This window comes from Larus michahellis, chromosome 4 (genome assembly GCF_964199755.1).
Source record: "Larus michahellis chromosome 4, bLarMic1.1, whole genome shotgun sequence".
Lineage (NCBI taxonomy): Eukaryota > Metazoa > Chordata > Aves > Charadriiformes > Laridae > Larus > Larus michahellis.
Genome location: NC_133899.1, coordinates 20,354,571 through 20,378,456, shown reverse-complemented (window position 1 = coordinate 20,378,456; position 23,886 = coordinate 20,354,571). Strand labels below are relative to the sequence as shown.

The 23,886-nt window shown below is 42.8% G+C and overlaps 2 protein-coding genes and 1 long non-coding RNA gene across 5 annotated transcripts in view; 1 reads left to right on the top strand and 2 right to left on the bottom strand.

Annotated features, from left to right (window-relative positions):
• Positions 1-1,362: 1,362 nt before the first annotated feature.
• On the bottom strand, positions 1,363-15,538 carry DNAAF1 (dynein axonemal assembly factor 1). Its single transcript, XM_074583194.1, has 14 exons — positions 15,310-15,538; positions 14,046-14,277; positions 13,572-13,709; positions 12,987-13,122; positions 10,374-10,465; positions 9,316-9,537; positions 8,343-8,509; positions 7,956-8,077; positions 7,179-7,393; positions 5,867-6,124; positions 5,158-5,267; positions 3,709-3,777; positions 2,279-2,627; positions 1,363-1,978 (listed from the first exon to the last, which is right to left on the bottom strand). Exons 2-14 carry the CDS (start codon positions 14,179-14,181, stop codon positions 1,881-1,883), a joined length of 2,112 nt encoding a protein of 703 aa, XP_074439295.1. The 5' UTR covers positions 14,182-14,277; positions 15,310-15,538; the 3' UTR covers positions 1,363-1,880.
• HSDL1 (hydroxysteroid dehydrogenase like 1) overlaps positions 15,536-23,886 on the top strand; it is a 10,748-nt gene continuing 2,397 nt past the window's right edge. Inside the window, exons 1-5 of one of the 3 annotated variants that reach the window (XM_074583196.1) lie at positions 15,536-15,643; positions 16,533-16,765; positions 18,799-19,244; positions 21,187-21,414; positions 22,351-23,272. In XM_074583196.1, the coding sequence (XP_074439297.1) occupies positions 16,546-16,765; positions 18,799-19,244; positions 21,187-21,414; positions 22,351-22,452 (996 nt within the window). In that variant the 5' untranslated portion in view covers positions 15,536-15,643; positions 16,533-16,545 and the 3' untranslated portion in view covers positions 22,453-23,272. Of the gene's footprint in view, positions 15,644-15,707; positions 16,038-16,532; positions 16,766-18,798; positions 19,245-21,186; positions 21,415-22,350; positions 23,273-23,886 lie in introns of those variants that run through there. The other 2 variants (XM_074583195.1, XM_074583197.1) reach the window with 2 other exon arrangements.
• LOC141741952 (uncharacterized) overlaps positions 18,871-23,886 on the bottom strand; it is a 5,448-nt gene continuing 432 nt past the window's right edge. The window contains exons 2-3 of the long non-coding RNA XR_012586545.1: positions 23,352-23,446; positions 18,871-18,995 (exon numbers count right to left, since the gene is read on the bottom strand). This is a non-coding gene — a long non-coding RNA (uncharacterized LOC141741952). The remainder of the gene's footprint in view (positions 18,996-23,351; positions 23,447-23,886) is intronic.

Here is a 23,886-nt window from a genome sequence, read left to right as displayed (position 1 = left end):
GAGATAACGTGGGTGCCACTGGTGGCTGTGCTCAGCGCCGCTAAACGGGAGAGATCTGGCCTGTAAAATGGGGCGATTAAACACAGCTCAGGCAGCAGCCGAGGTCTTCAAACTGAAACGCTGGGCGGTGTGAGGATGTCAGGTACTGTCAGGATCAGAGTCAAAGAATCGATAGTTCTTGACTCACTTTTTTTTAATCTTTTTTTTTTTCTTGCTTTTAGTGACAATAGAGCTCAAACTTCACTCTTAGAATTACTTTTTTAAATTTGTTCCTGCTCTGTCCTGGAGGCCAAGGGTTTTACCAGTGTGTTTTCACTCACGGACGGTGGCTGGAGTTTAAAGCAATCGTCTTGTTTCCCCTGAGAGCTCTTACGATGATTTTGCATTCTAGTTAGGACGGGTTCTTTTACCACCAGATGGCACCTAAACCCAGCTAATTGGAAATACAGCTTTTCAACAAGTCCCTAGTAATTTTTTTTTCTTTAAATGTGCACACGTACGGGGCCGGTGCAATTTTATTTATTACAAATTATTAGGGATTTATAGAAATATGAAAAAAGACATCCACCTAAATTTGGGTATGATTAGTGGGGCGAGGTCACCTAAAGCCTGCCTTCTGCTGCTGCCACTGCGCTGGGTGGCTATGCCGCAAAAACAGCATCAGCCGTCGCCGATGAGGCCGATGCTTTTATGTGGCGCTTAAGCAGCGTACAATTGTTTTCTGCCTGCCTAGCACAGCCGCATCCGTGTGAAGAAAATGAGAGCCGTTAAAGCCTCGGCAGAATTGGCCAAGAGTTGTCCGTTTCCCCCAACCCTTTTTGCGGTGTCGCAGAGGAAGGGCTGCTCTCCAGCAGCCTCCACTGCCTCGTTTTATTCTCCAGCTCAGAAAGGGGAGAAGGCCCGGGGAAGGGGAAAGGGAAGAAGAGAGAACCCGGCTGGGGCATCCCTGCTGTTATCTTCTGTTTCACTTTGGCACAAGATACCGCTGCGATGTAAACGAGAAGCCAATGGAAGAATTCCTTTGGGCAGCTTGTTACGCCAAGGCTGTCTTTCTGCCACTACTGACCAATTTAGTTTTCTGTTATATTTGAAATCGAGATCCTGAGACACTTCTCACAAGGAAAAAGGATGAAAATGGCAGAGCTAAGTTTACGTTTCATCACAGACTGCCCTGAAAGGTAAAACTGTGTTTTCCGTGCACGGACACTATTTCTGCATCTATTTTTGCATAAACAATCATAATGTCTATGAATATCAGATCTGTAAAATACCCTCTTAAGAAGCAATCTCCATTTGTCGTTGAAGTCTGTCTGATATGCCATACATTTGTAAGGAGATGATACAAGTTAAAATATATTTGGCTACAGGTAGAATCTTTATTTAGCCCAAATGACAGAAACATGTTGCATTATGGACTGAAACTACATTTCATTATGTATGTAATGAAACCCAAAGATATAAACATTTAACTGAGTAATTTCTAGAAGGATGCAAGGGGAAAAATGACATGAGAGAGTGGAATTTAACGTTAAAACAGTAGTGCCCTCGCTTTCAAAGGCAGCGAACACTGCCAGCTGCCCCAAAGAGCTTGGAGCCGAGGGACCCCCGGCAGGTTTGTCAGTGGGGCCACGGGCGCTGGCTCCCTGCGGGTCATAGAGGGCTGCGGGCTCTTCTCACGCTGACGCAGCCACAGGCTCTGCCCTCAGGGGGGGATGCTGGAGGCCACAGCAGCCTCCCCCCGCCTGAAGGTGGTGGGTTTTTATACCTCAGTAAGTGTTACGTCAGCTTTAACTAAGGGTCCCGGCGCTGAACTCTGCATTTTGAGCATAACCGCATGCAATCAGACAGGCACTGTGCTCCGGATTTGGTCTGTATTTTTTTTAATCTAATTCGCTCTCAGGGTCCTTCTCACCTTGTGCTTCGTGAGGCCGTCCTTCGCCCTCGGCCAGGCACACCATTTCCCCATCACTGCCTTTCCCTGTTAAAGCATGAAGGCAAAAGGCAAATGAAACTCACCGGTGGTCTTTAATACTGGAAAAAGAAATGTAGAGCCCAATCTTTAAAAACCATTTAAATAAAACTCAGCAAGAACTTCTGTATGGAAAAACAGAAAATAGCATTTTAATTCCTAATTTATTAGCGTTCCCACATAAATAAAAGGAAGAAGTGATTGTTAACTAAAAGTGGATCAAAAATGTTTTCAACAAGAGCTGAACTGTCACTGTGAATGTGCCACCCACCTTTTCCTCTGTGGTTAATTATGTCACTGTAATCTTACCGTCCCCTTCCCATGGGCTTGAGCCACCTGGTCGATCGCAGACGGGTGACAACAGCAGATTACCCTCGGGTTCAGTGACAACCTCTTGTATCAAGGGTTTTGAGGGGGTTGCTTGTCTATGTACGATCTCCAGGTATCTGTGTGGATTAGCAGGCTCTGTGACGAAGCTTTCAACAAGGGGTCTTAAGTGCTCCTTTTCATGCTCTTTATGTATCTTACGCGCATTTGAAAAAATTGCTGTTGAAATTTCTTCTACTGAATTCTCAAACATGTTTTTATTGTTTTCCTCTAATGCAGAATCGCTGTCATTTGTCATTTCAGAAATTATTTCAATCTTTGGGTGACATTCCTGTCATAAAGGTAGAAAACAATTGAAAATATGTTACTCTAGATGTAAAAGCAAAAAGGTGGGTAACTATCTCCTGGCTCCACGTAACAGCTGTCGGCTTTGCCGTGCTGTTCTCCCAAAAGGTATGGGACGTGCTTCATACCCATAGCTCTGCTTCTTTGTGGACAAATCTCGGGGCACCAGCGACGAACTGATCATAGACTATTACCAGTTCATAAAAAGCAGACGAATTTCAGCAATGCGTGGGCTTCTTCGTCTTGTTAAGAACTGAACACCCTTTGGAGCGTGAGAGCTGCTAACACATACTCCTTCAATAATCCTCTTTGTTCCCTTATCTTAATTGTAGGCTTTGCTGGCCAAGGCATTTTGCAACGCTGTTAGGAGTCTGTGGCCAAAAGAGTGAATAAATCCTGGGCCTTACACTGACTGTAGGAAAGGTTTGCGTTATCTTGGAGGGACTTGTGAAAACACGTACTGCATCAGTCTCTGGCTCCAGCAAGGCAAGGAGGAGTCTACATCAGCACTAGAATTGGAGCCGGGCTTTTAATCTCTGTCGTTTTCTTTTTCCTCTTGTTTCTGCTTCTAGGTTTTTGCCTAGCAGATCAGTCCGAGCACAACACTGGTGTGGGCCTGTATCTGACCAGCCCCAGGTGGAGCAGAGGAGTTTCAATCTCCCTGTGTTTTCAGTTGAAAAGTCTGATTTTATTCAGCAGTAGGTGATTTGTACTATCTATTCAGTCCTTTGCAGCGTATTAGTACTGGTAAAGTACATTTTAAGAGCAATCTTCATTAAAACACTACATGCTACTAAGAAATTAATCTTATTTAACTGCTGCATTGCTTGATCTTAGGTTTTTCATTCTCCTATTTTTGCAATGCAATAATGTAAAAAATCAAATTAAAAAAGGAGTTACAAGTGGATAGAGAAGATCCGCTGAAACATCCATTTTAGTTTATAAGTGCATAACCGATTGTATTTCCCAAAACAGCATGTCACAACTTAGATGATTATCCTCATTTTGCAAAACATTTGTAAATGTGTTTAGGCAAGCTTCATCACTAGAATTAATAAGAATCTTACCTTTTGAGCAAAGATTTCCTCTTCTGGGGGAAATTCACTTACATCTATATCTTCTAAATCGGGCAGTTCCTGAGGACAAGCACAAGATGATTCATCAGTGGGAAAAAGGACTCTGAAGGCACACAGGTTTGTAAGAATAGCATTAGAAATGTACAAATGAAGATTTGAGACTAATGCTTGGAATCTGATGTCAACAGGAAAGCTGTCAGTCTTGTTCCAATCAGCAGGGCGCATTTGCAGATCAATCCAAAATCACTTGCTAAAAGTGATCCTGGTTTAGGTACAGAGAATGTAGTTCAAACACCACCCAGGCATGTGCAGCAACATGGGCTTGTTTCTGCTTGATAGAGGGATGTCATAACCACCGCATTACAAATCCTCCTCCACTTTTCTCCCTTATATTACTACTGAGAGTATCTACGGACTCCAGATGTGAATAAAGAGGACGGTGCTGCTCCAGAGCTTCTCTCCATTGGCATCGTCACGGCTGTTCCCTGCTATGTCAGCGCTAAGCCTCCTTGGAAAATCTGCAATAGCGTAAGTATTGGAGGGTGTTGGGAGAAGCTCTTTCCATTACTAAGTGTCATTTGGAGAACGAAGTAGCATAGAACACTGAAATGTGTATTAGCGTGTGATTTGGGTTTGGGTTTTGCTTCTGTAGAATTAGAATAGTCACACTTTTTATGTGTGAAAAGCCAGTCCATGCACGTATGCTGAAGAGTTCCTTTTGGACTGCGTTAAAGTTTGAGCAAAGGAGCGTGCTGCGGTGCCATGTATTTGCTGTATTTTTCACTGCTATCACCCATGTCCTCCTCATGGTTAAATGTGGTTAAACATGTTTAAATGTTTGCATCAATAGATAGAAATCTTAGATAATAAAGACTGTATTAAATATACAAATTGCTAATTATATACCTGAATAATGCACGTTCTGCTTTTCCTGGAAATATTCCTAAAAGTTCTATTTTGAGAATGAATTTATAATATCTGCTGCTGCTAGCTAACATTTACAGTGACTGGGTGGCTATTTCTTCCTTATACTTTTTCTGCAACAGTTCACATTTTTAGCTGCATATTTCATTTGAGTTTTGCCTATGAGGACGCATGTATCCATTAGATTCTTTTTGTTGTGATTTCTGTTTTTTAAATGAGAGCCCTCTGAGATATCACAGAGATAGAAGGTCAACTTCAGGTGATTTATGGCCAAAGGACAAAATAAACTTTGGAAGCAGTGGTAAATTCTTTAAACATGCTGCACTGGAGAGAAGAAATACCCCTACAACTTTACTTTTGGGGTTTTTTTTTCTTTCTTTCCTTTTACATTTCCTAATAGTAGACCATTTTTAGAAACCTGGCCATATAGTTTTATTAGCCAGGATGTTACAAGAATTCATTTGGGAGCAGACAATACCCACCCTGACCTTCCCAAAATCTGAATCCAATACATACGTCAAGATAAAGTTTCTCCGGTGTCTCCATTTTGATCTGTTCAATTTCAGCATATTCATCCAGTTCCGGAAGCATGGCCTTTTCAGTAACTGCCTTGTCTCTTGCTAGATCTATAGAATAAACAGTATTCAGATGCAGAGAACTAACTGAATAAAAGACTTTCTATATGGCAACAGCAAGCACTGCAGAACCAAACTGCTGGAGACCCGGCTACCACTGCAGAATTCACAGCTTTCCATCGTATTCTTGGTCTCCCTTACATTGTATACATTAGTATTTGCATTTTGCGATAACATATTTCACAAATCTACAAAAGCATTCTTCCACCTGTGAAGGCACAAAAACCACCTCTAGAGTGACGTCCAGCTTCTGCTGGCAGACAGACCCCACAGTTTCTGTGGGAGCAATGGAAGCCTGTAAGCTCTCCTGTCCTGGCACTAAACCTGGGACGTAGGAGAAGTGGAATTCCACTTTAAGTAGCAGAAGTTGCAGGTTAAGCCCTCCACATTTTTTTTGTTTGTTGTATTTAAAGAATATTTTATCCAGTATTACTTGATTTTCAAGTAGTCACTGTGGAAATCTAATGCGAAGTTCTTATCTATGAATCAGTTGGACTGAATCACGGCAGAGGCGGTGCTACACTAAGACAGAGCTCGGCTCATCGTCTCTGCTTCCTCAGTTTGGTTTGATTCTTCACTGTGTACATTACCGTCTGTCGTCTTGTTGAAGTTTGAGTATTTGTAAGAGTCTGATTCTTGTGCATCCTCTTGAATCCTAGCAGGAATATTTCCAGATGGGAAATCTGTGTCATCTTCCCTATTTGGTAGAAGTGTTGTCACTTCATCACGAGCATCAAAATTTTCATTTCTAAGTTTCTCATTCTTCTCTTGAGTTTCTTCCTTTTCTGCTATATTTGAAGTCTCTGATGCATTAGAATTTCCATCACTGTCATATGAATTTGTCGGTGCTAGTACAGAAGAAACATGTTCATTACAGCTGCTGAGTTACTCATTCTAAATATCCAAACTTTACTATGTGATCTTAATAGTTTGGCCTAAAATATGCATCAGAAGCTCCTACTTTGAGCAGCTATTCATGGATCAGCCAGCAGTCCTCCCAAGACCGCAGCAATGTTGTGGGTTTCCCCGTCCCAACTCCCCAGCAAACACAGTTCCCAAGCAAAAAAACTCATCGAGGGAAAACACTATAGTAAATAATCATCTGGCATCTATAGATAACTTTGAGAAGACTCACAAGTGACTACATATTTAAGTATATGTTTGAGCATTTTGATGGATCAGTGACAAACGCTGCAGTTACTCCGCACTGCAGCACTGCCTTATTTGCCTTCAATCCTATTTATCCTGAAACACGCATACTTCTCTAGAAAGGTGAGGTTGGGACCTATTACTGGCAGTAAATGTATGCCTCCCCGAATAATGTGACTGGAGAATTTGTGGCATAAAAAAGGGCAGTAAGTGAAGCAAATCATTAAAGACCTTTTTACTGCCTGTGTTACCACTGCTGCCGGCTCTAGGCTGAAGCTCTTACTGTTGGTGAACGCAGCGGCGGAGAGGTGCCTGGATGGGGACTGGTGAGGCGGTTAGCACTGGGACTTACTGGAGCCCACACGCCTACTGAAGCCAGCCCTGTTCTGCATCTTGGGGAAGTATCACCGCTGGGGTGTAATTGCTTGCCTCCACCCATGAACGCCTGCTGGAACCCTGACCAGCATCTGGTTGCTCTGCTAAAGGGCACAAGAGCTTGAAATGCTGGGACAAAAAGTAGTTTTTTGTTTTTCTGTTTCATCAGCAGTGAGAAGGGAGATGATTGCTTAAAATCATTGTGGTTAATCTAAGATACAATAAGATTAATAAAGTACTTAGTATGGGAAAAGAAGATTCATAAACATATTCCAAAAATCGCATCAGCCTGCTTCTGAACATTCGGGAACTATTCATTTATTTTAAACATTCAAATTGAAGCAGACACAGCCATCTTTCAAAACAGTAACAACAAACCTTCTAGGATGTCTGTTGCACCTCCATTTCCACGTTTTGCACTTTCATCTCTTTCTTCCACAGACTTTTGTCTTTTCTTTTCCTCTGCTTTTTGCCTGATTGCTGCTAAAGCATCGATACTATCTTGGATTTTTTTTCTCTCTCTGGTTTCCCATTTTTCCCTTTCTGCTTTCTCAGCTTCAAGCCCTCCAACAGCCCAGGCTTCTGCACAGGCTCTAATGAAAACACAAAAGCTCACCGTAATATAGCTATAAAACCCCATCTTTGTAATAAAAGAGAAATTTAAAATAGCTTGCAACAGCATAAAATAGCTGCAAGGGTTAAAAAAAAAAAAGCATACATCAATGACAATCCCTTACACAACAGGGATGCACATGTATCGTATCTTTTACGTGGAACTGCAACAAAAGAACCAAGATATCCAAATGCAGGTGACTACACCACCAGAGATCTGCCAGGAGTGCTCATCTTGGCTCTGCTTTCCCAGACGCTCGTTCAGCTTCTGTTGAAATCAGGATTTGCCCCTGGTCTACAGACTTAGCGTAAAACAACTCTGTTCAAGAATTAATTCTCATGTTAAAAAATAGATGGTTTTTTTCCTAGGTATGTTAGATGTAGAACTCTGTAGTACAATACTCTTGTATTCCAAGTCACCCACCCTCAATAAATTATACCAGTCAATCTTCCTTTTCTTCTGTGACAAAACATGGGTGAGTGCTCATTAGCATTTGAGCTTTAGTACTGTGTAAAGGTAAAGAAGATGCCTCTGTTTCTTACCTGTCCTTTGGGAAAACTGGTCTGTCATCCAGGTATGTCAGTTGTTTTAGTCGAACAATAAGTGTTTTTCTATAATTAGCAATTTTCTTTACCACTTGGTTTCCCATCAAATTCAGCACACGCTAGAGAAACAAGGGAAACAATTTTTAAAGTCAAGCAGCAAAAAATACCCCAATCTGGATATGCTCTTTCCCTATCATTTCAAAACCAAGAAGTGAATAAAACATCCTGGGTGTTACAGGTAATCTAGAAAAAAAACCCAAACAAATAATGTTTAATAACATTTCTTTTAGACCGATACCTATTGTGCCCTGGACCACGCGACAAAACCATTTAATGGGATTCACCCACCTACATGATACAAACCCCCAGCTATGTTCAGCTTACCAAATTAGGCATGGTCTCCAGAATAGTTATAACATTTGGATCACTTAGATTGTTGTGGGAAAGATCGAGGACAGAAATACTCAGACACTCTTGCAAGTGCTGTATGTCTTCCACCGCTTGTAACTTATTGTGAGCGATCTGTAGAGTCTGCAGGACTTTCAGACAAGCTGTCGGACAACAAGGGGAAAGGTAAGAGTCGTTGCTTCACGGAGGATTTTCTGGAGCAAGTAGAAAACTGCATTGTCAAAATAATTGTTTCTATTGAATTGGGAGCTTTTTGCCTAAATTTTTTATTCTACTCTATGTATGTTTTGGCTAGGGCTCCAAAGCTGCTTTCTTCACCCCAGGAAAAATAGTTCTTTGGCTTTAGGATGGTGGTTGTTTTTAATTCACTTTTCAAACTAGTCAGTTACACAAAAGCAAGAGCTTGTATTCTCAAGGAAGATGGACCGGTATAATTTATTGAGGGTGGGTGATTTGGAATACAAGAGTATTGTACTACAGAGTTCTACATCTAACATCTACAATTGATAATGTAGAGGAATTTTTTTTTATTTTCTGCTGAAGATGGAATAAATCCTTTAACAGACATAAAAGATTTCGTAATCGCGTCTGTAACTGCCAAAACGCATCTTGACTGCAAAGTGAATGCTGAAAACTGGATTGTCAGCCTGTCTGCAATGCAGGTAAGTACTGAGATGGTATTAAGAAGTGAGGAAAAACTATTTAATTGTCCTAGGTATCACGTCAAAGTAATTACTATGTCTTTTCTGTATTCTCACCTATTGCAAAATACATAGGTTTAACTCTTCATCAGAAGCCTTGTGGACTTTGGTATGGGAGATTGTGCAAAATTCTAACATGAATTAAAAAACCCGTTGCAACTACTGCCACTAATAATAGCTTAACTTAGTCAAAGCTTAGGCATATGGACTCATTATAGGTTAAACCATGTTGCACCAACAGTTCTTACAGAGATTCTCAATGGTCTTAACGTAGTTGTTACTGATATTGAGGGAATCCAACTTTTGTAAGGGTTCAAGGTTTTCAATTTTGCTAATCAAATTGAGTTGCAAGTAGAGGCAACGCAACTCTGTCAGAGCCTCCAAATTCTCAATTTTCGTTAAGCCATTGCATTCCAGCCATAAACACTTCAATCCAGTATACTCTTCAAGATTTTCCAGGCGGTCAAATCCTGCAGAAAAAGATGTTTTAAAATTAAATTGCATTGGCTGAAAACAAGTCTTTGGAAGAGTAAATTTCATTAAACCACTGCTACTGAAAAGAGCCTGTGAGAACACTTGTACTCAAGTTGCTGCCAATATTTCCACTGAATTAATGGTACAGTACCTGGCTCATAAAGGGCAAAACCATATAGGTACCTGTTCTGGTCTATACCTCGTACATATTGAGAAAATAGCAAAACCAAGGCCAAAGGTAGAAGGTAGATTTAGCATGTGCTATTTATTTAAAACAATTCTTATGCTAACCTGAACCAGCTAACCGTATCATCCAAAAACCTGCTCAAAAATCATAAGAGGACAATCCATGTTCATTCTAGCAACTTCTTTTACTTTCAGTAGCATTTGAGAACATGCGGCGAGTCTTTACTGTTTGTTTCCTTCCTGACCATTTTTATTTGGCAGTAAAAAGTCCCCAAAGCTGGAAAACAGCTTCTTTATAAAAACACATTTGAGAAATACAAGTATTTTCCTCTGAATGCAACCTAGACCAGTATTTTAAGACATTTCTTAGAAGCTAATGTTTTGGGGAGGAAAAAAAAAGGTTTCCTTTGATTCCTATTGATCCTTTGAAAGACTCCACAATGTGAATTAGGTCTATAATCAGTTCACTTTTCTACCTTCATGTTGACTCATTTGGTTTCACAATTGCACTAATGTATGTAAAATTAAATTATGTTTCTAATTTAAAAGAATGATTAGATACCTTACTTCGGTGAGACGTAAAATAGATGCTGAGCTAAAATACCACTTAGAATGATAAATCTAAACAGTCACATCCACATCTTACCTTTATAATGTAAGTAAAGTGTATCATTTAAGTATGGGGTCAAGTATAATTTCTGCTGTTTACAGATTTCTCGCAGAATCTTTTTTGTCATTCTAAAATAATAACGGGAAGCAGAAGCAAAACAAAAAATGCATTTCAGTGCACATTCTGAAATCTTTGGGTTTTTTAACAGATTTCAACGCAACATCATTAATAGCTCTTTTATGCAAGAGAAATAGCTACAGCTTTCAAGGCTATACTCCAAATAAAAAAGCAGTAGTAGTTTTTTAGAGTGGCTTTCCATTTCTACCTGTTGGAAGTGAGTTACCAGGCTCTTCTGCTAAAAACCAGAGAGTACGTAGGAAAGCGGGTAGGGAACTAGAGAGTCCATCTTCTTGGAAAAGAGCAGCATGGTTCTATGTTAGATTCTGGTTCCTTCCTCTCCAGTTCTTTGCTCCAATCCTTGCTGCTTTGGTGCAGGACCTTTGGTGGCATAGCCAATACGCAACATTTTTCTCAGACTAGAAAAATCAACAGTTATCAACCTAACGTTTTAATGAAATGCCGACTCTGGAATAGCACTGAGACAGAGGACTCAGCAAGAGGCACTGGGCAGAGAGCTACAGCGTGAAACAGCAGAGGTGCAGGGGCAAAGCACTTGGGCTGGCAGCCAACAGCGGCCAAACGAGGCCACAGCTGCACAGGGCAGTCAGCTGGACAGCAAACCCCCGAAGCCATCAGAAAGTACATGGGTGGCCTGAAAACTCTGCAAACAGAAATGGATGGCAGCAAAGAGCCGCTGATGGGGTGACTTATACCTTTATGTGGGACTCTGTGCCAGCACTGGGTCAACAGTTTCATAGAGCTGGTAGTCCCCAAGCAGGGACTTTGCAAGAAATGACAGGACATTGACAGGAGAGGACATTCATTTTGGAGGCAAGGTGTTCAGGGCTACATAAAATTTAGTAACATTACAGACAAGAAACTTGGGAACCCATCAAGAAAACACTTAGCAAAAACATTCCAAAGCCGAAAATACCTGTATCTTCCTGCTTAGAAAGATTAGATTCTGTAAAACAAAATTCCAGAATCAAATGTCTAGTAAATATCCCTCACTTAAAGTATAATGTTAAATGATCCAAAATTACCTTCTGCTTCTAAATTTCATCTTAACAAATTGAACTTTGCATTTGTGGTCATAAGTATTTTTAGGCCTAAGGTCTGTAACACTAAGATTTTCTTGGCATGAAGATATTTTCAAAATAACAAAAAAACTTGAGTAAAGGCAGTTAATGAAAGTTAAAATGAAACTTCAACTTAACTTTAACTTCAATGAAAGTTAAACCTATCATAATGAATTTGCTTTTAGATTTATTTACTTACTACACTAAAAATCTCAGTATTGTTGAAGAACAAAACTGTAATAGTCAATTAGTCAATAGAGTTCCTGGGGCAATGTGAAATACGTTTGTCAGCCTGCAACTGCCCTGTATGCCTGACATAAATCTCTGAAGGAATGAAAGATTTATAAACTGTGAGCAAAATCTTTTTTCTGTTTTCTTGTGCTGTCAGCCCAGCTACATTATCGTACGCTAGCTACGTGCAGTATATCCCATTGTTTTTCATTGTGCTATTTATAGTGGTGTTTAATCAAATTATTAGCATCCTTGGGCAATTTATAGGATCATAAAATGTTTTCCTTCAAAACGCTATCTTATGTGCAGTTATTGCTCTCTGCCATCATTCTTCATAAGAACTTAATTCTGAAGCGTGCCAGGCTGATTACCCCAGGAGAATGAAGTTTTCTGGGTAAGCGCAGTCCAACCTACCTCCTGATAACTCAGTGAGAGGCTTTCCCTTGACCTTGAAGGACTGTAACTGTCTCCAATAGCACAGCTATGTTAACGGTAGCAGCAACGTAAACTTTGCGAATTTTCACCAACACGCAGGTACAGGAATGGAGGGTAAATATTCATTGTTCCTTATATATCACTCCATTACAAGCCCACGTGACCAGATTTCAACAAAGTTATTAAATAGTACCAGATATGGGGTTTAATTTTATTATTTGCTTGCAACGTGCTTAATCAGAGATAACACGAGAATAATCCCATTTCATAACTTCCCAATAACATAATCTCATTTCATATTAATTAACAGCCATTGCAGCATATGCCGGTTAGGCTGGACCAAAAATCATAGCCAGATCTTACAAAGGAGATGTGCCTTATTGGTACCCATCTGAAGTACCTCTGGATTTCCTCTGCTAAAAATTATCTTGGCAACTGTAATATTTACATTGTGATGAATTAATACAATGCATTCTCTGAACCGATGCTGAAAAACGGTCAATTCTACTGACAAAAGACAACCACAAGCGTTTGCACAATTTTCTCCAGATCCATAAAATAGACTACATCAGGTAGTTAGAACGTAGTTTGCTACCGCGGACATAAAAAAAAAGGCTGAACAGATGCTGGAAATATCACCAATATTTCTGATTTATCAATTATTCTCAAGTTCATCTTCAAAATTATTCTCCTGAATTAACATTAGCATGTAGAGTAGCAAAACTCCCATTGACTTCAGTGATGCCAAGATTTAAATAGAAAACATCAACAAACAATGTGTTACCTTACACAGCCGCTCTTTTCTTCTGTCCTTTGACTGAATGAGCTGGTTACCGATTTGTGATCACCATCTGATTTTTGTTCATTCTGTTGATCTGCTCTGGACATACAGTTGATGGCCTTCTCTTGAGTTTTAACATCTTTGTAAATGAGAAAACAAGCTGCAGTTTAACAGCATGGGTGGGGAAAAAGTATCACGTTGGCAATTACTTTAGAGAAATATTGAAGAGCGTTTGAATATGAATTTCAAGAAGGAAGCGTTGCTGGCATTTTTATGGAAAGGATCAACTTATTTAGAAGGCAAAGTAGTAAAATTAGTAGCAAAATAAATTGTTGAAATTTGCATATTTTTTTTTTAGATCTGGAAGTCAGGTAGTACCCACCAGTCTTAAGATTATTATAACATACAGTGACAATAAAGTACTGGCACCAATGTTGTTATGGTCTTAGACAGCTACTATAGATTACATTTAATTAACAATAATTTGAGTTTAACAAGACTACTAACTTTCCATGTAAAGAGACTACAGTAACGGTGTATGAGTCATCTCCAGCACTGTTTGTTAGTCTAGATCCTCTACAAATTTACCCTTTTGCATTCGTTGGAAGGGGTCTCCAGTGCTATACTCCAAGCTGTCTTTAGACTGCCTTTGATTACTTGCATTTTCAATACTCTTCTCTTCAGATTCTTGTTCTGGACCTTCTAGTTGCGCTTCTAGTCCGTACACTTAAAAAGAGACAGTACAAACAAAATGATTGTACCAGCTCATTTAAATACGATTGTAATTAAAACATTTAGAGGTCACGCTAGCTGTATGATTACAACACGGGAAAAAGTATCTCTCCAGCAAGAAGAAAATGAAACAGAAAAGAAAACCATAAAAAAGCACAAGAAGATAGCAATTGAGTAATCTTCAGTTATGGCAAGACTTTCAGTGACTTCAGTGGGAGAAACAATAAATTCATACTGTATCCAGGGGAGTAACGACAGACTTGGTTTCTAGACTTTATGTTCACTAAAGTTCCCTAAATTCACCCAAGGGAGACAGCTGGAAGGGCTCACCTGTGTTGACGGAACTGCCTTCATTTTGTGTTTGGGTAGCTTTGTTACTGGTGTCATTCACAGACTCTCCTGACACCTCCTGCACAGTAACCTCCCCTCCAAGGCCTTTGCCTGAGTCTCCATTTTGTGGTTGCATTTTAAGATATGTGATTTAGACAAACATCATCCAAGTTGGTATTTGACTTCCAATCCAACTTCCAGTCAAAATGTGTAAAGGCCTTAGCAGGAGAACCTGTTACAGATTAAAAAAACGTATGAGTAAATGATGAAGCCAGCTCACAGCCAGCAACCTGGGGCTATTCACTGGGGAGTCACTTTTTCCCCTTTTGAAGCTGGCACGCTGAGGACGCGGTGATCACGCCCGTTCAAGGCACAGCCTGCATCCTGCCTCACTGCAAGCCCGGTGGGCTCCCAGGGGGAGCTGTAGTCTCCTCACATTTCAGCCCTGCATGTTTTGCTGCTGTCACCTGGGAGCTCTCTAGGCAAGACTCATGTTCTAGAGCACACTGCTACATCCCAAGCACAAATCCAGGCTGGGCAGGGAATCGCTGGAGAGCAGCCCTGAGGAGAAGGACTTGGGGCTGTCGGTGGATGAGAAGCTCAACACGCCCCGGCAATGTCCTCTGGCAGCCCGGAACCCCCCCGCAGCCTGGGCTGCATCCCCAGCAGCGTGGGCAGCAGGGCGAGGGGGGGGATTCTGCCCCTCTGCTCCGCTCTGTGAGACCCCCCTGCAGTGCTGCCTCCAGCGCTGGGGCACCAACAGCAGAAGGACACGGAGCTGTTGGAGCGGGGCCAGAGGAGGCCCCGGAGATGCTGGGAGGGCTGGAGCCCCTCTGCTGTGAGGACAGGCTGAGAGAGCTGGGGGGGTTCAGCCTGGAGAAAAGAAGGCTCCGGGGAGACCTTCCAGCCCCTGCCAGGCCCTAAAGGGGCTCCAGGAAAGCTGGGGAGGGACTCTGGAGCAGGGAGGGGAGCCATGGGACGAGGGGGAACGGTTTGAAACTGGAAGAGGGGAGATTTAGGTGAGATCTGAGGCAGAAATTGTTTGCTGTGAGGGTGGTGAGCCGCTGGCCCAGGTTGCCCAGAGAAGCTGTGGCTGCCCCATCCCTGGAGGGGTTCAAGGCCAGGCTGGACGGGGCTTGGAGCAACGTGGTCTGGTGGGAGGTGTCCCTGCCCAGGGCAGGGGGTGGCACTGGGTGGGCTTTAAGGTCCCTGCCAACCCCAACCACTCCATGGTATCTCCCGTTAAACCTCCAGCTCCCTTTACCTGACCCGAGACCTGGGCTGGGCCGGCTGTTCGGACCCAAGCCCCGGCGCACGGGGTGGGCGGCCGCTCCTGTCCTCACCGCGGTACCTCCGGGTCAGCAGGAGACGCAAACGGCGGGGGACGGAGCGGAGAGACCCGAAGCCCGCTGCTGGGGTCCCCGGCCGCGCTCCCAACGGCCCCAACAGCCTCCGTCGCCATGGCGACGCCGCGCGCGGCCCCACAAGCCCCCGCGGCCGCTACCGGCGGCCCCGCGCAGGCGCAGGCGGCGGCGGGCCGGGCAGGGGGAGCCGCCGGGAGGGCCCGGCCCCGCGGCCGGCGGCGAGGGGTCCCTCTGGTACAAGCCGGCCGGGGCAGGAAGCGCGGGGCCGGGGCGGTTGTGGTGGGCCGGGGCAGGGAGCGCAGGGCCGGGGCGGAGGTGGTGGGCCGGGCCCCCAGCTTGCTGTCCGTGTCGGGGGGTGAGGCCTGAGGCCCGCAGCGTGGCTGGGCGAGGGGCGGGTGGTGTGTGCGGGACTAAAGCCAGCGGCGGGCGGTGCCGGCTGCGGCTGTAGATGGGGGCTGCCGAGGAGGCGGCGGTTGAGGTTTGTGCTTGTTTCATAAAGTTACTCACTAGTAAAAACCTCGTGAGGCAGAGCAAGCTTTCTAGTGAGAGCCGGTGTGCCGTGTAGCGTTAATGCGGGGCACCGGCCGGTGGCCGAAGGATTTTCGAGCCGTAAGGACACGCAGATGCGGTGCGTTTGCTGGGAAAGGGTCAGTGCTTTGGGGTAGCACCGGGGACCAAAGTTACGTGTCTGTCTCAGCTTGCTGTGGCTCTTGTGTAGCCTTCTGTGCTTGGGAGAGCCTGCTGTTTGTTGTGTGCTCAGCTCTCTCCTGATCGTTATCCCTGCCTCCTTTATAGATGGATCTTAATCTTCCAAAAACTAGTTTTTACATGCTGAGCTTCCCTTATCTGCTTGGATTTGAATTGTTAAAATTTACAGCATCGTTGATCAGTGTCATTGCAGTATAACTGATTAATAGCTAAACCCTTGAACGAAGGCTAAACAGTAGCTAAACCAGTGAGGGTGATGGTAGGCGATACACAACTTTTTTTATGGCTTTTCTGCATCAAAATGGTGCTCAGACTGCACTGTGCTGAGTCTTAAAGGTTATCCATTCAGTCTGAAGAGTTTACGTGGCCCAAGAGGCGATTGTAATTGCCCCTGTCTCTCTTGTTTTTTTTCCAGGCTTGTGATCACCATGGCTGCAGTGGATCGTTTCTACCTCCTGTACAGAGAGATCAGCCGCTCCTGCAGTTTTTACGTAGAGGCCTTGGCTATAGTTGGAGCTTGGTACGCGGTCAGGAAGTGTGTCTCTCTTGCGTTCAACACTTACAGCATGCTGAGGGTGCATGTAATTCCAAAGCTGGGCGGCGAGATTGATCTTGTCAAGCGGTACGGAAAGTGGGCCGTGGTCACTGGTAAGAGACTGAAGCAGTATATTTGCTTATGTTTATATAGCATATTGTGCCGATGCTGTGAAACTTGCTAGCTTATATTGTTGGGTGAGCTTTATGTCACAAGCTGGGCCTGCATTATCTCAGGTTGCAAGTTCATCAGCGTGAGCAGTGACAGTTGTTCTGTGCCTTACTAAATTCACTTCCTTGGGAGATGGGTGAGCTCAGTGTTGACTAACCGCTGGGAAAGCACGACGGAACAATTTTTCCCCAAAATTACAAGGTACACTCCAAACGCATATGAGCGCAGAGAGAGATGCAGACAAGATCCTGTTTTTTTGCTATGGGCTTTTCACATGTGCTCAGGTTCTTCTGCAAGGTTTAAGTCATGTGCCTCTGACATCCTTGCCTTTCATTAAGGTTCTCCAAGCTCTCTGTTGTCATAGAAAATATAAAACTTGTATGAGTTGGGATTGCAGAAGGTTTCTACTGGCAGTCACAGAAACATGGTGGGATGACTCGCATGACTGGAGTGCTGCAGTGGATGGCTGTAAACTCTTCAGAAAGGATAGCCCAGGAAGGAGAGGCAGTGGGGTGACCCTGTATGTTAGGGAGTGTTTTGATTAGAGCTTAATGAAGGTGATGATAGGGTCGAGTGTTTATGGGTGAGAATCAGGAGGAAGGCCAGCAAGGCAGATATGATGGTGGGAGTCTGTTATAGAATGCCCAACCAGGATGAAGAGGCAGGTGAAATATTCTGTAAGCAGTTGGGAGAAGTCTCACAATCGCTAGCCCTTGTTCTCTTGGGGGACTTAACTAACCAGACGTCTGCTGGAAATACAGTGCAGCTGAGAGGGAACAGCCTAGGAGGTTCCTGGAGCATGCTGGGGATAACTTCCTGACCCAGCTGGTAAGGGAGCTAACTAGGGAAGGTGCCCCGCTGGACCTGCTGTTTGTGAACAGAGAAGGACTTCTGGGTGATGTGATGGCTGGAGGCCATCTTGGCAATCACGAAATGATAGTTTTCAATTCTTGGAGAAGCGAGGAGGGAGGTCAGCAGAACTGCCACCTTGGACTTCTGGAGAGCAGGCTTTGTCCTATTTAGGAGCCTGGTTGACAGAGTCCCTTGGGAGGCAGTCCTGAAGGGCACAGGAGTCCAGGGAGGCTCGACGTTCTTCAAGAAGGAAATCTTAAGGGCACAGGAGCTGGCTGTCCCCAGGTGCTACAAGACAAGCTGGCAGGGAAGAAGACCAGGCCTGGCTGAACAGAGAGCTTTAGCTGGAACTCAGGAAAAGGAGAGTTTATAAACTTTGGAAGAAGGGGCAGGCAATTCATGAGGACTACAATGATGTCATGAGGTTATGCAGAGAGAAAATTAGAGGGGCCAAAACCCAACTAGAACTTAACCTGGCTAGTGCTGTAAAAGACAATAAAGTGTCTCTATAAATACAATAGCAACAGAAGGAGGTCTAAGGAGAATCTCCATCCTTTATTGGATCCGGGGAAAACATAGTGACAAAGGCTGAGGAAAAGGCTGAGGTACTTAATGCTTTCTTTGCCTCAGTCTTTAATAGTAAGACCAGTTGTTCTCGGGGTCCCCAGCCCCCTGAGCTGGAAGATAGGGATGGGTAGCAGAGTGAAGCCCCCGTAATCCAAGGGGAAATGGTTATCGACCTGCTACATCTCTTAGACACACAAAAGTCTATGAGGCTGGATGGGATCCACCCAAGGGTAGGTACTGAGGGAGCTGGTGGAAGTGCTCGCCGAGCCACTTTCCATCATTTCTCAGCAGTCCTAGCTAACCGGAGAGGTCCCAGCTGACTAGAAGTTACCAAATGTGATGCCCCTCTACAAGAAGGGCCATCAGGAGGATCAGGGGAACTAACGATTCTGTGGTTCTATGACAACATTATCTTTATTGTTGTGGTTTTGAGATCGCTACATTCAGTGCCATGTGATCTTCAGAGAAGGGAACAAAACTATAATTGAAAGAACTGTCAAAAGAGAAGGCTAGGGCCGCTCTGATTTTCACCTTGTTTTTTTATTTTCTATTACAGGTAGCACAGACGGTATTGGGAAGGCGTATGCTGAAGAACTGGCAAAACGTGGTGTCAACATCATCTTAATCAGCCGAAACAAAGCGAAGCTGGAGGCTGTATCTAGAAGCATATCTGAAACCTATAAAGTGGAAACAGACTTCATAGTAGCTGACTTCAGCAAGGGGCGTGAGCCTTACCCAGCCATTAAGGAGGCTCTGAAAGACAGAGAAATTGGCATTTTGGTGAATAATGTAGGAATGTTTTATTCTTACCCGGACTATTTTACCAACCTGCCTGAGGATATGCTGTGGGACATGATCAACATTAATATTGCTTCTGCTAACATGATGGTGCATATTGTGCTGCCGGGCATGGTAGAGAAGAAGAAAGGGGCAATTGTGAATGTTTCTTCTGCATCCTGTTGTCAGCCAACACCAATGTTCACCATCTATGGAGCCTCTAAAGTAAGTTGGGGTGTAATGTTTAATGGTATGCACTGAAAAGTAGATGCATTATAGGTTGGTTGGTTGTAAACATATTCAGCACAGATATCAAAATATACTTGAAAGTTTTCTAGGGATTTGTTCAAGTATCGGAGGTGAAGGTTACATGTAATATGCAGCAAACTCTTTGTCTTCACCAATACTGGGCTTTGAACCAAAGTCAGTGCTATCTGGATTATGTGTGAACTGTGGCATAACGGTAGTTCTAGGAAAAATGTTACCTTCCTCAGAGGAATGATGCACAAAGCAAAGTGGCAGTTCTATGAGCCGTTGAAAGGGTCAGGAATTTCATCTCTCTCTCCTTCAGCTGAACTATGCAGACATACCTCTAGCTGTTTACACACTAGTATTGGGTAGCAAGAATTTGCTAAAATTACCACTGTGACAAGGGCTGTGACCAAACCCAGCCATTGCTTCACCTAACACCAAGGGGCAGAAGGCTTCTTACATCACTGTCTGTATCATATTTGGGGAGAAGGGAAAATAACTTCCACCCCCGGTAATTATTCTTCCTGAGGAGATCCAGTCAGTAATGAATAGGATGGGGCAGCTGGGTGATGCTGGAAGTACGAATGCACGTGGGGATGTGGATTTACGCTGGATGACTTGCTGCTGAATCCACAAAAGCAACAGAGATTGTAGAAAGATCTTGTCTTGATCCGGTGTCTAAACACAAGTTATTGCACCGAGCTGTGGGTGGGTGCCCTCTGCTGTAGCCTGACCCCTCTGCAGCCTTGCTCCTGGAATAACTCTTGCAAGTACTTCCTTTTGCCTGGAGCTCTTATTGCCCCAAGGTATAAAATTCCTTGCAGGTTTTCTTCATTGTGGAGACTGGCTTAAGATTGTTGTAACGTTGTAAACTACAACCAAAACAAGTAAAAGGCCTGAACAAAAAAGAACAGAACAAAACCAAGTGTACCAGAGTTTCCTCCTTTAGCTGCCACCATTAATCCAAATCCTAGATCAGCAATCCAGTTGAAAGCCTGGCCTCTGTACAATGGCACAGAAGTGGGAACAAGGTGCTCTAGCATCCTAAGCCTCTCTGTGCCTTACACTGTTAAGGTGTTTGAAGTGGTTGGTTGGTTTGTTTTGTTTTCTTAAAGCAGGCGTAAGAGCATTTGTAGAAGATGCTCTCCCAACAGTTTGTTGGGAATGGTGCTTTTGTGAGGCTGTTTGGGAGCAGAAACCCATTCCCTTGGAAGCTGAGTCTAAAATGCTCTTTCTCGAGGGCAATCGGGTGTGCAGTGCAGCAGCAGCTTCAGCGGGGTGTCAGTGTTGCTGCGTTGATAAAACCAAGCCATGCTCATTTTCCCGTCTCTTTGATTCCAGCAACCCCAGTTATCAGGCTTGCGCTTTTTTATGTTACTCTGTAAACGTAAAATGAACTATAGGAGATAATACAGATACATGTAAACAAATGCATGTTTAATTTTGCATAAGGGAGTCCCAGGAAGTAATTAAACTAGTTTCTGGGGAAGATCAGCTGGAAATTGAAATTAACCTGTAAGTGTATTAAAGAACGGGACTTCATTTTGTACTTTTGAAAACAGTATGTATAGTTTGCTTTGGAGTGTCCCCGACAATGCCCCCAAACTAAACAAGGTGTTTGTTTTAGAGGAAATAAATGTTTCTGTATTGTTTTTAAGCAGAAATTGTCGGATTTTTTGTTAAATTCACATCAGAGATTTAAGCAGTAGCTTTGTCCTGCAAGTTACTGTACTGTTGCAGGTTTTTAGCAAACAAATAGCAACAAATACCAATGTTGGTAATGCTTTAGAAATGTGCATTTCTGTACTATTTATTCAATGTTTTATATAAAACTCTGCCTTAAGACTGGACTGTTTTAAAAAAAAAAAAAAGGGGAAAGAAAAAAAGATGTCTCTTTCTGCTTTTGTCTTTCTAGACCTACTTGGACTATTTCAGTAGAGCACTACATTATGAGTATGCCTCAAAAGGAATCTTTGTTCAGAGTTTAACCCCGTTTATAATTGCTACAAAAATGGTAGCATGCAGCAGCATTACATCAGAGAGATCTTTCTTTTTTCCTTCTGCTGAAGAATATGCAAGTCATGCTGTTTCTACTCTTGGGATATCCACAAGGACTACTGGATACTGGAAGCATGCAATAAAGGTAACAGAATTCTTTAAACTATTTCCTGTTTGTCAATAGAAGTAAATAAGCTGTTTACTTTGCTAGGAGTCTGAATGAAAATTATGCTTGGATTCTGAAAAAGTGCAATATATTGTAGGACTTAAAGGCATTGTGCCATATTTTCTCACTAATTCTGCTTTAGAAAATTATGCTCAGGCGTGCTTATTTTTAGAATCGAGAGTGTGAATCCAATTCCCACTTGAAATGCGCAGCAGAAATGGGAAAGAGACAACTTTTAATTCAAAAGCACAGGGTGTCTCATTTCACTTGGGGTGCTGCTAACTAGGCAAACATTTCACTGTCTTCTATGAGCAGAAGTAGCTTTTTCCAATCTTAATTTATTGAGCATATTTCTACTTTGGGGAGGAGTGGACAGAGAGGATGGAATAATGGCAGGAAAAAAAGCCCACATTTTTATCCTGAGCTACCTGGGAAAAGGTCCTCTCTGTGTTAGGTTTTCATTTTTTGGAGGCAGACTCTGGGCTCTGAAGTAACTTTATTAACATTAGACACATCTCATGTGTCCTGCTGAGTGGCTTTCTATAGCATTAGGTCGAGTAGAAGGAATTGAAGAAGTGAGGATCAGTCCAAAAGAAATGAAGAGACGGGAAGGATTCTGGCAAGATGTGGCAATTAAAGGAAGTGGACAGTATTGCTGCTGCAAACTTGAACAAGCCACTTCAGGATTTATTTGCAGAAGCTAACAGCTCTGTTGTGTGTACTACTTCCAAAATGTCTAAATGTATTTACTTTCAGGAGGTTGAATTTAAGGCTTAGGTGCTGATGTTTAAGCAGGTTTTGCCTTGCTTTAGTGGCAATTTGAGAAACTGTTTTTTTTTTTTTATGGAATTTATTTTAATCTCTGCCTTCCTTTCTTCTTTTTCTCTTCTCTCGTCTCCCTGTGCCTCTCCACAGTTCACGTTGGGTGAGCGCCTACCTGAATGGATCTGGGCATGGTTTGCAATGTATTTTTGCAGAATTATACGGAAGGAAGCTTTAACACACAAAGCGAAATAGGAATATCTAGACATCCTGTGTAACGAGTGCTATATTCTGATCAGAGTGCTGCAAAAATGTTTAGTGAACCTCGCCGGACTTACTGTAACTTATCCATATCTTGCTCAACAAGCTACGTGTAACCTTAGACATCAGAAGTCTGGATCCTCTCTGTATCCTCGTATTAAATAGCTCCTCCTCTGCTTTCCTCCACGCCAAAGAGTTGACCTTGTTGAGGTTAATCTCTGTTCACTTTCTCTTCGAGGTAACTGGGCAGGAGCAGGTATAGTTTTAATTCTGACAGTAAATTGTTTCGTGCATAGTGCTACATGATGTCAACTCGTAAAATTGACAGAATTTGAGAATTCTCCAAATTTGTCAGAAATGGGCCCCCCAAAAATGATGCTGTTCACAAAGAGAATTACAGTCAACTGTATTGTCTTTATTATGTAGTTTTGCATAACTTTTCTGGTCTTTTAACAGCAGATGTTCTGTATGTTCTAAGTGCAAATGTTGCTTTCGAATGATGTTACTTAAGGAACTTCTCAAAATTAAGGTGTATGACAACACAGACTGGGAGGTTGTTTAAATGACTGAAAAGGTCTTACAGAGCTGTAAAGGAATTTGGAGATAAGCTTATAAGTTTTCATATTCCAAGTGGGAGTGATCTTGATAATACTTGAGATATTGCTTCATGAGCCTGAAATATGGCTGCAGAAATTGAATAAAGAATGTAAAAACACATTAGCTAAAGAAAAATAGTGAAGAAGTAATATTTTGATTTTAAAGTACTCTTTGGTTACCTAAGATGATAATAAACCTTATTGAAGTTTTGATGGTCTATGATTTTGATGTTTTTATTTATATAAATAAATATGTTTATGCATAATAAATAAATATGTTTATGCATATGTACTTACTAGAAGTCATCTGGTATCATACGTGGCTCGTGTGTTGCAGGCTCTACATCTGAGAGTCACGAAAGCTGTCCTTTCTGTGTACTCATAATTGCTACCTGAAAGAGGGACACGACTTACGAAGAATGGTGTCAGTCTTTTTGTATTTTATGTTATCATGGACTATTTAGTGCCGCTTCTGTAATGTTATACTGAAATATACAGTATCTTATGCCCAAGGAGCATCCTCCCCTCATTTGTGTTAGTATTTGCTGCTTGAATGTTATGGTGCTGTATTTTCTGATGGTGACAATGGGAGGTCAGTACACTACCCTGGCTTGCTCCCTGAAATCCCTACTGGAGGACGTACAACAGTGGCATTCTGTTGCTGAATAATGCAGTTGTGATTACAAAGCAGGTATCTGTTGCTCCTCTACAGTAGCTGTGGACTGGTGATGTTAGAACCTGGAGTTGTAACAGTGACGTCCCCCACGAAGCTTTTATGAGTAGGTTCTGTAGAGAATAAGTTAGTGGTCATCCCATCCAGTAAGAGACTGGG

Excerpts from the sequence above, each read along its gene's own strand:
- DNAAF1 (XM_074583194.1), bottom strand. The coding sequence starts at position 14,181 with ATGCAACCACAAAATGGAGACTCAGGCAAAGGCCTTGGAGGGGAGGTT. Across the intron at positions 9,538-10,373 it reads ACTTTACTTACATTATAAAG|GATTTGACCGCCTGGAAAAT; the intron begins GTAAGATGTGGA and ends CTTTTTCTGCAG. Across the intron at positions 8,078-8,342 it reads TGGAGACCATGCCTAATTTG|CGTGTGCTGAATTTGATGGG; the intron begins GTAAGCTGAACA and ends TTGTTTCTCTAG.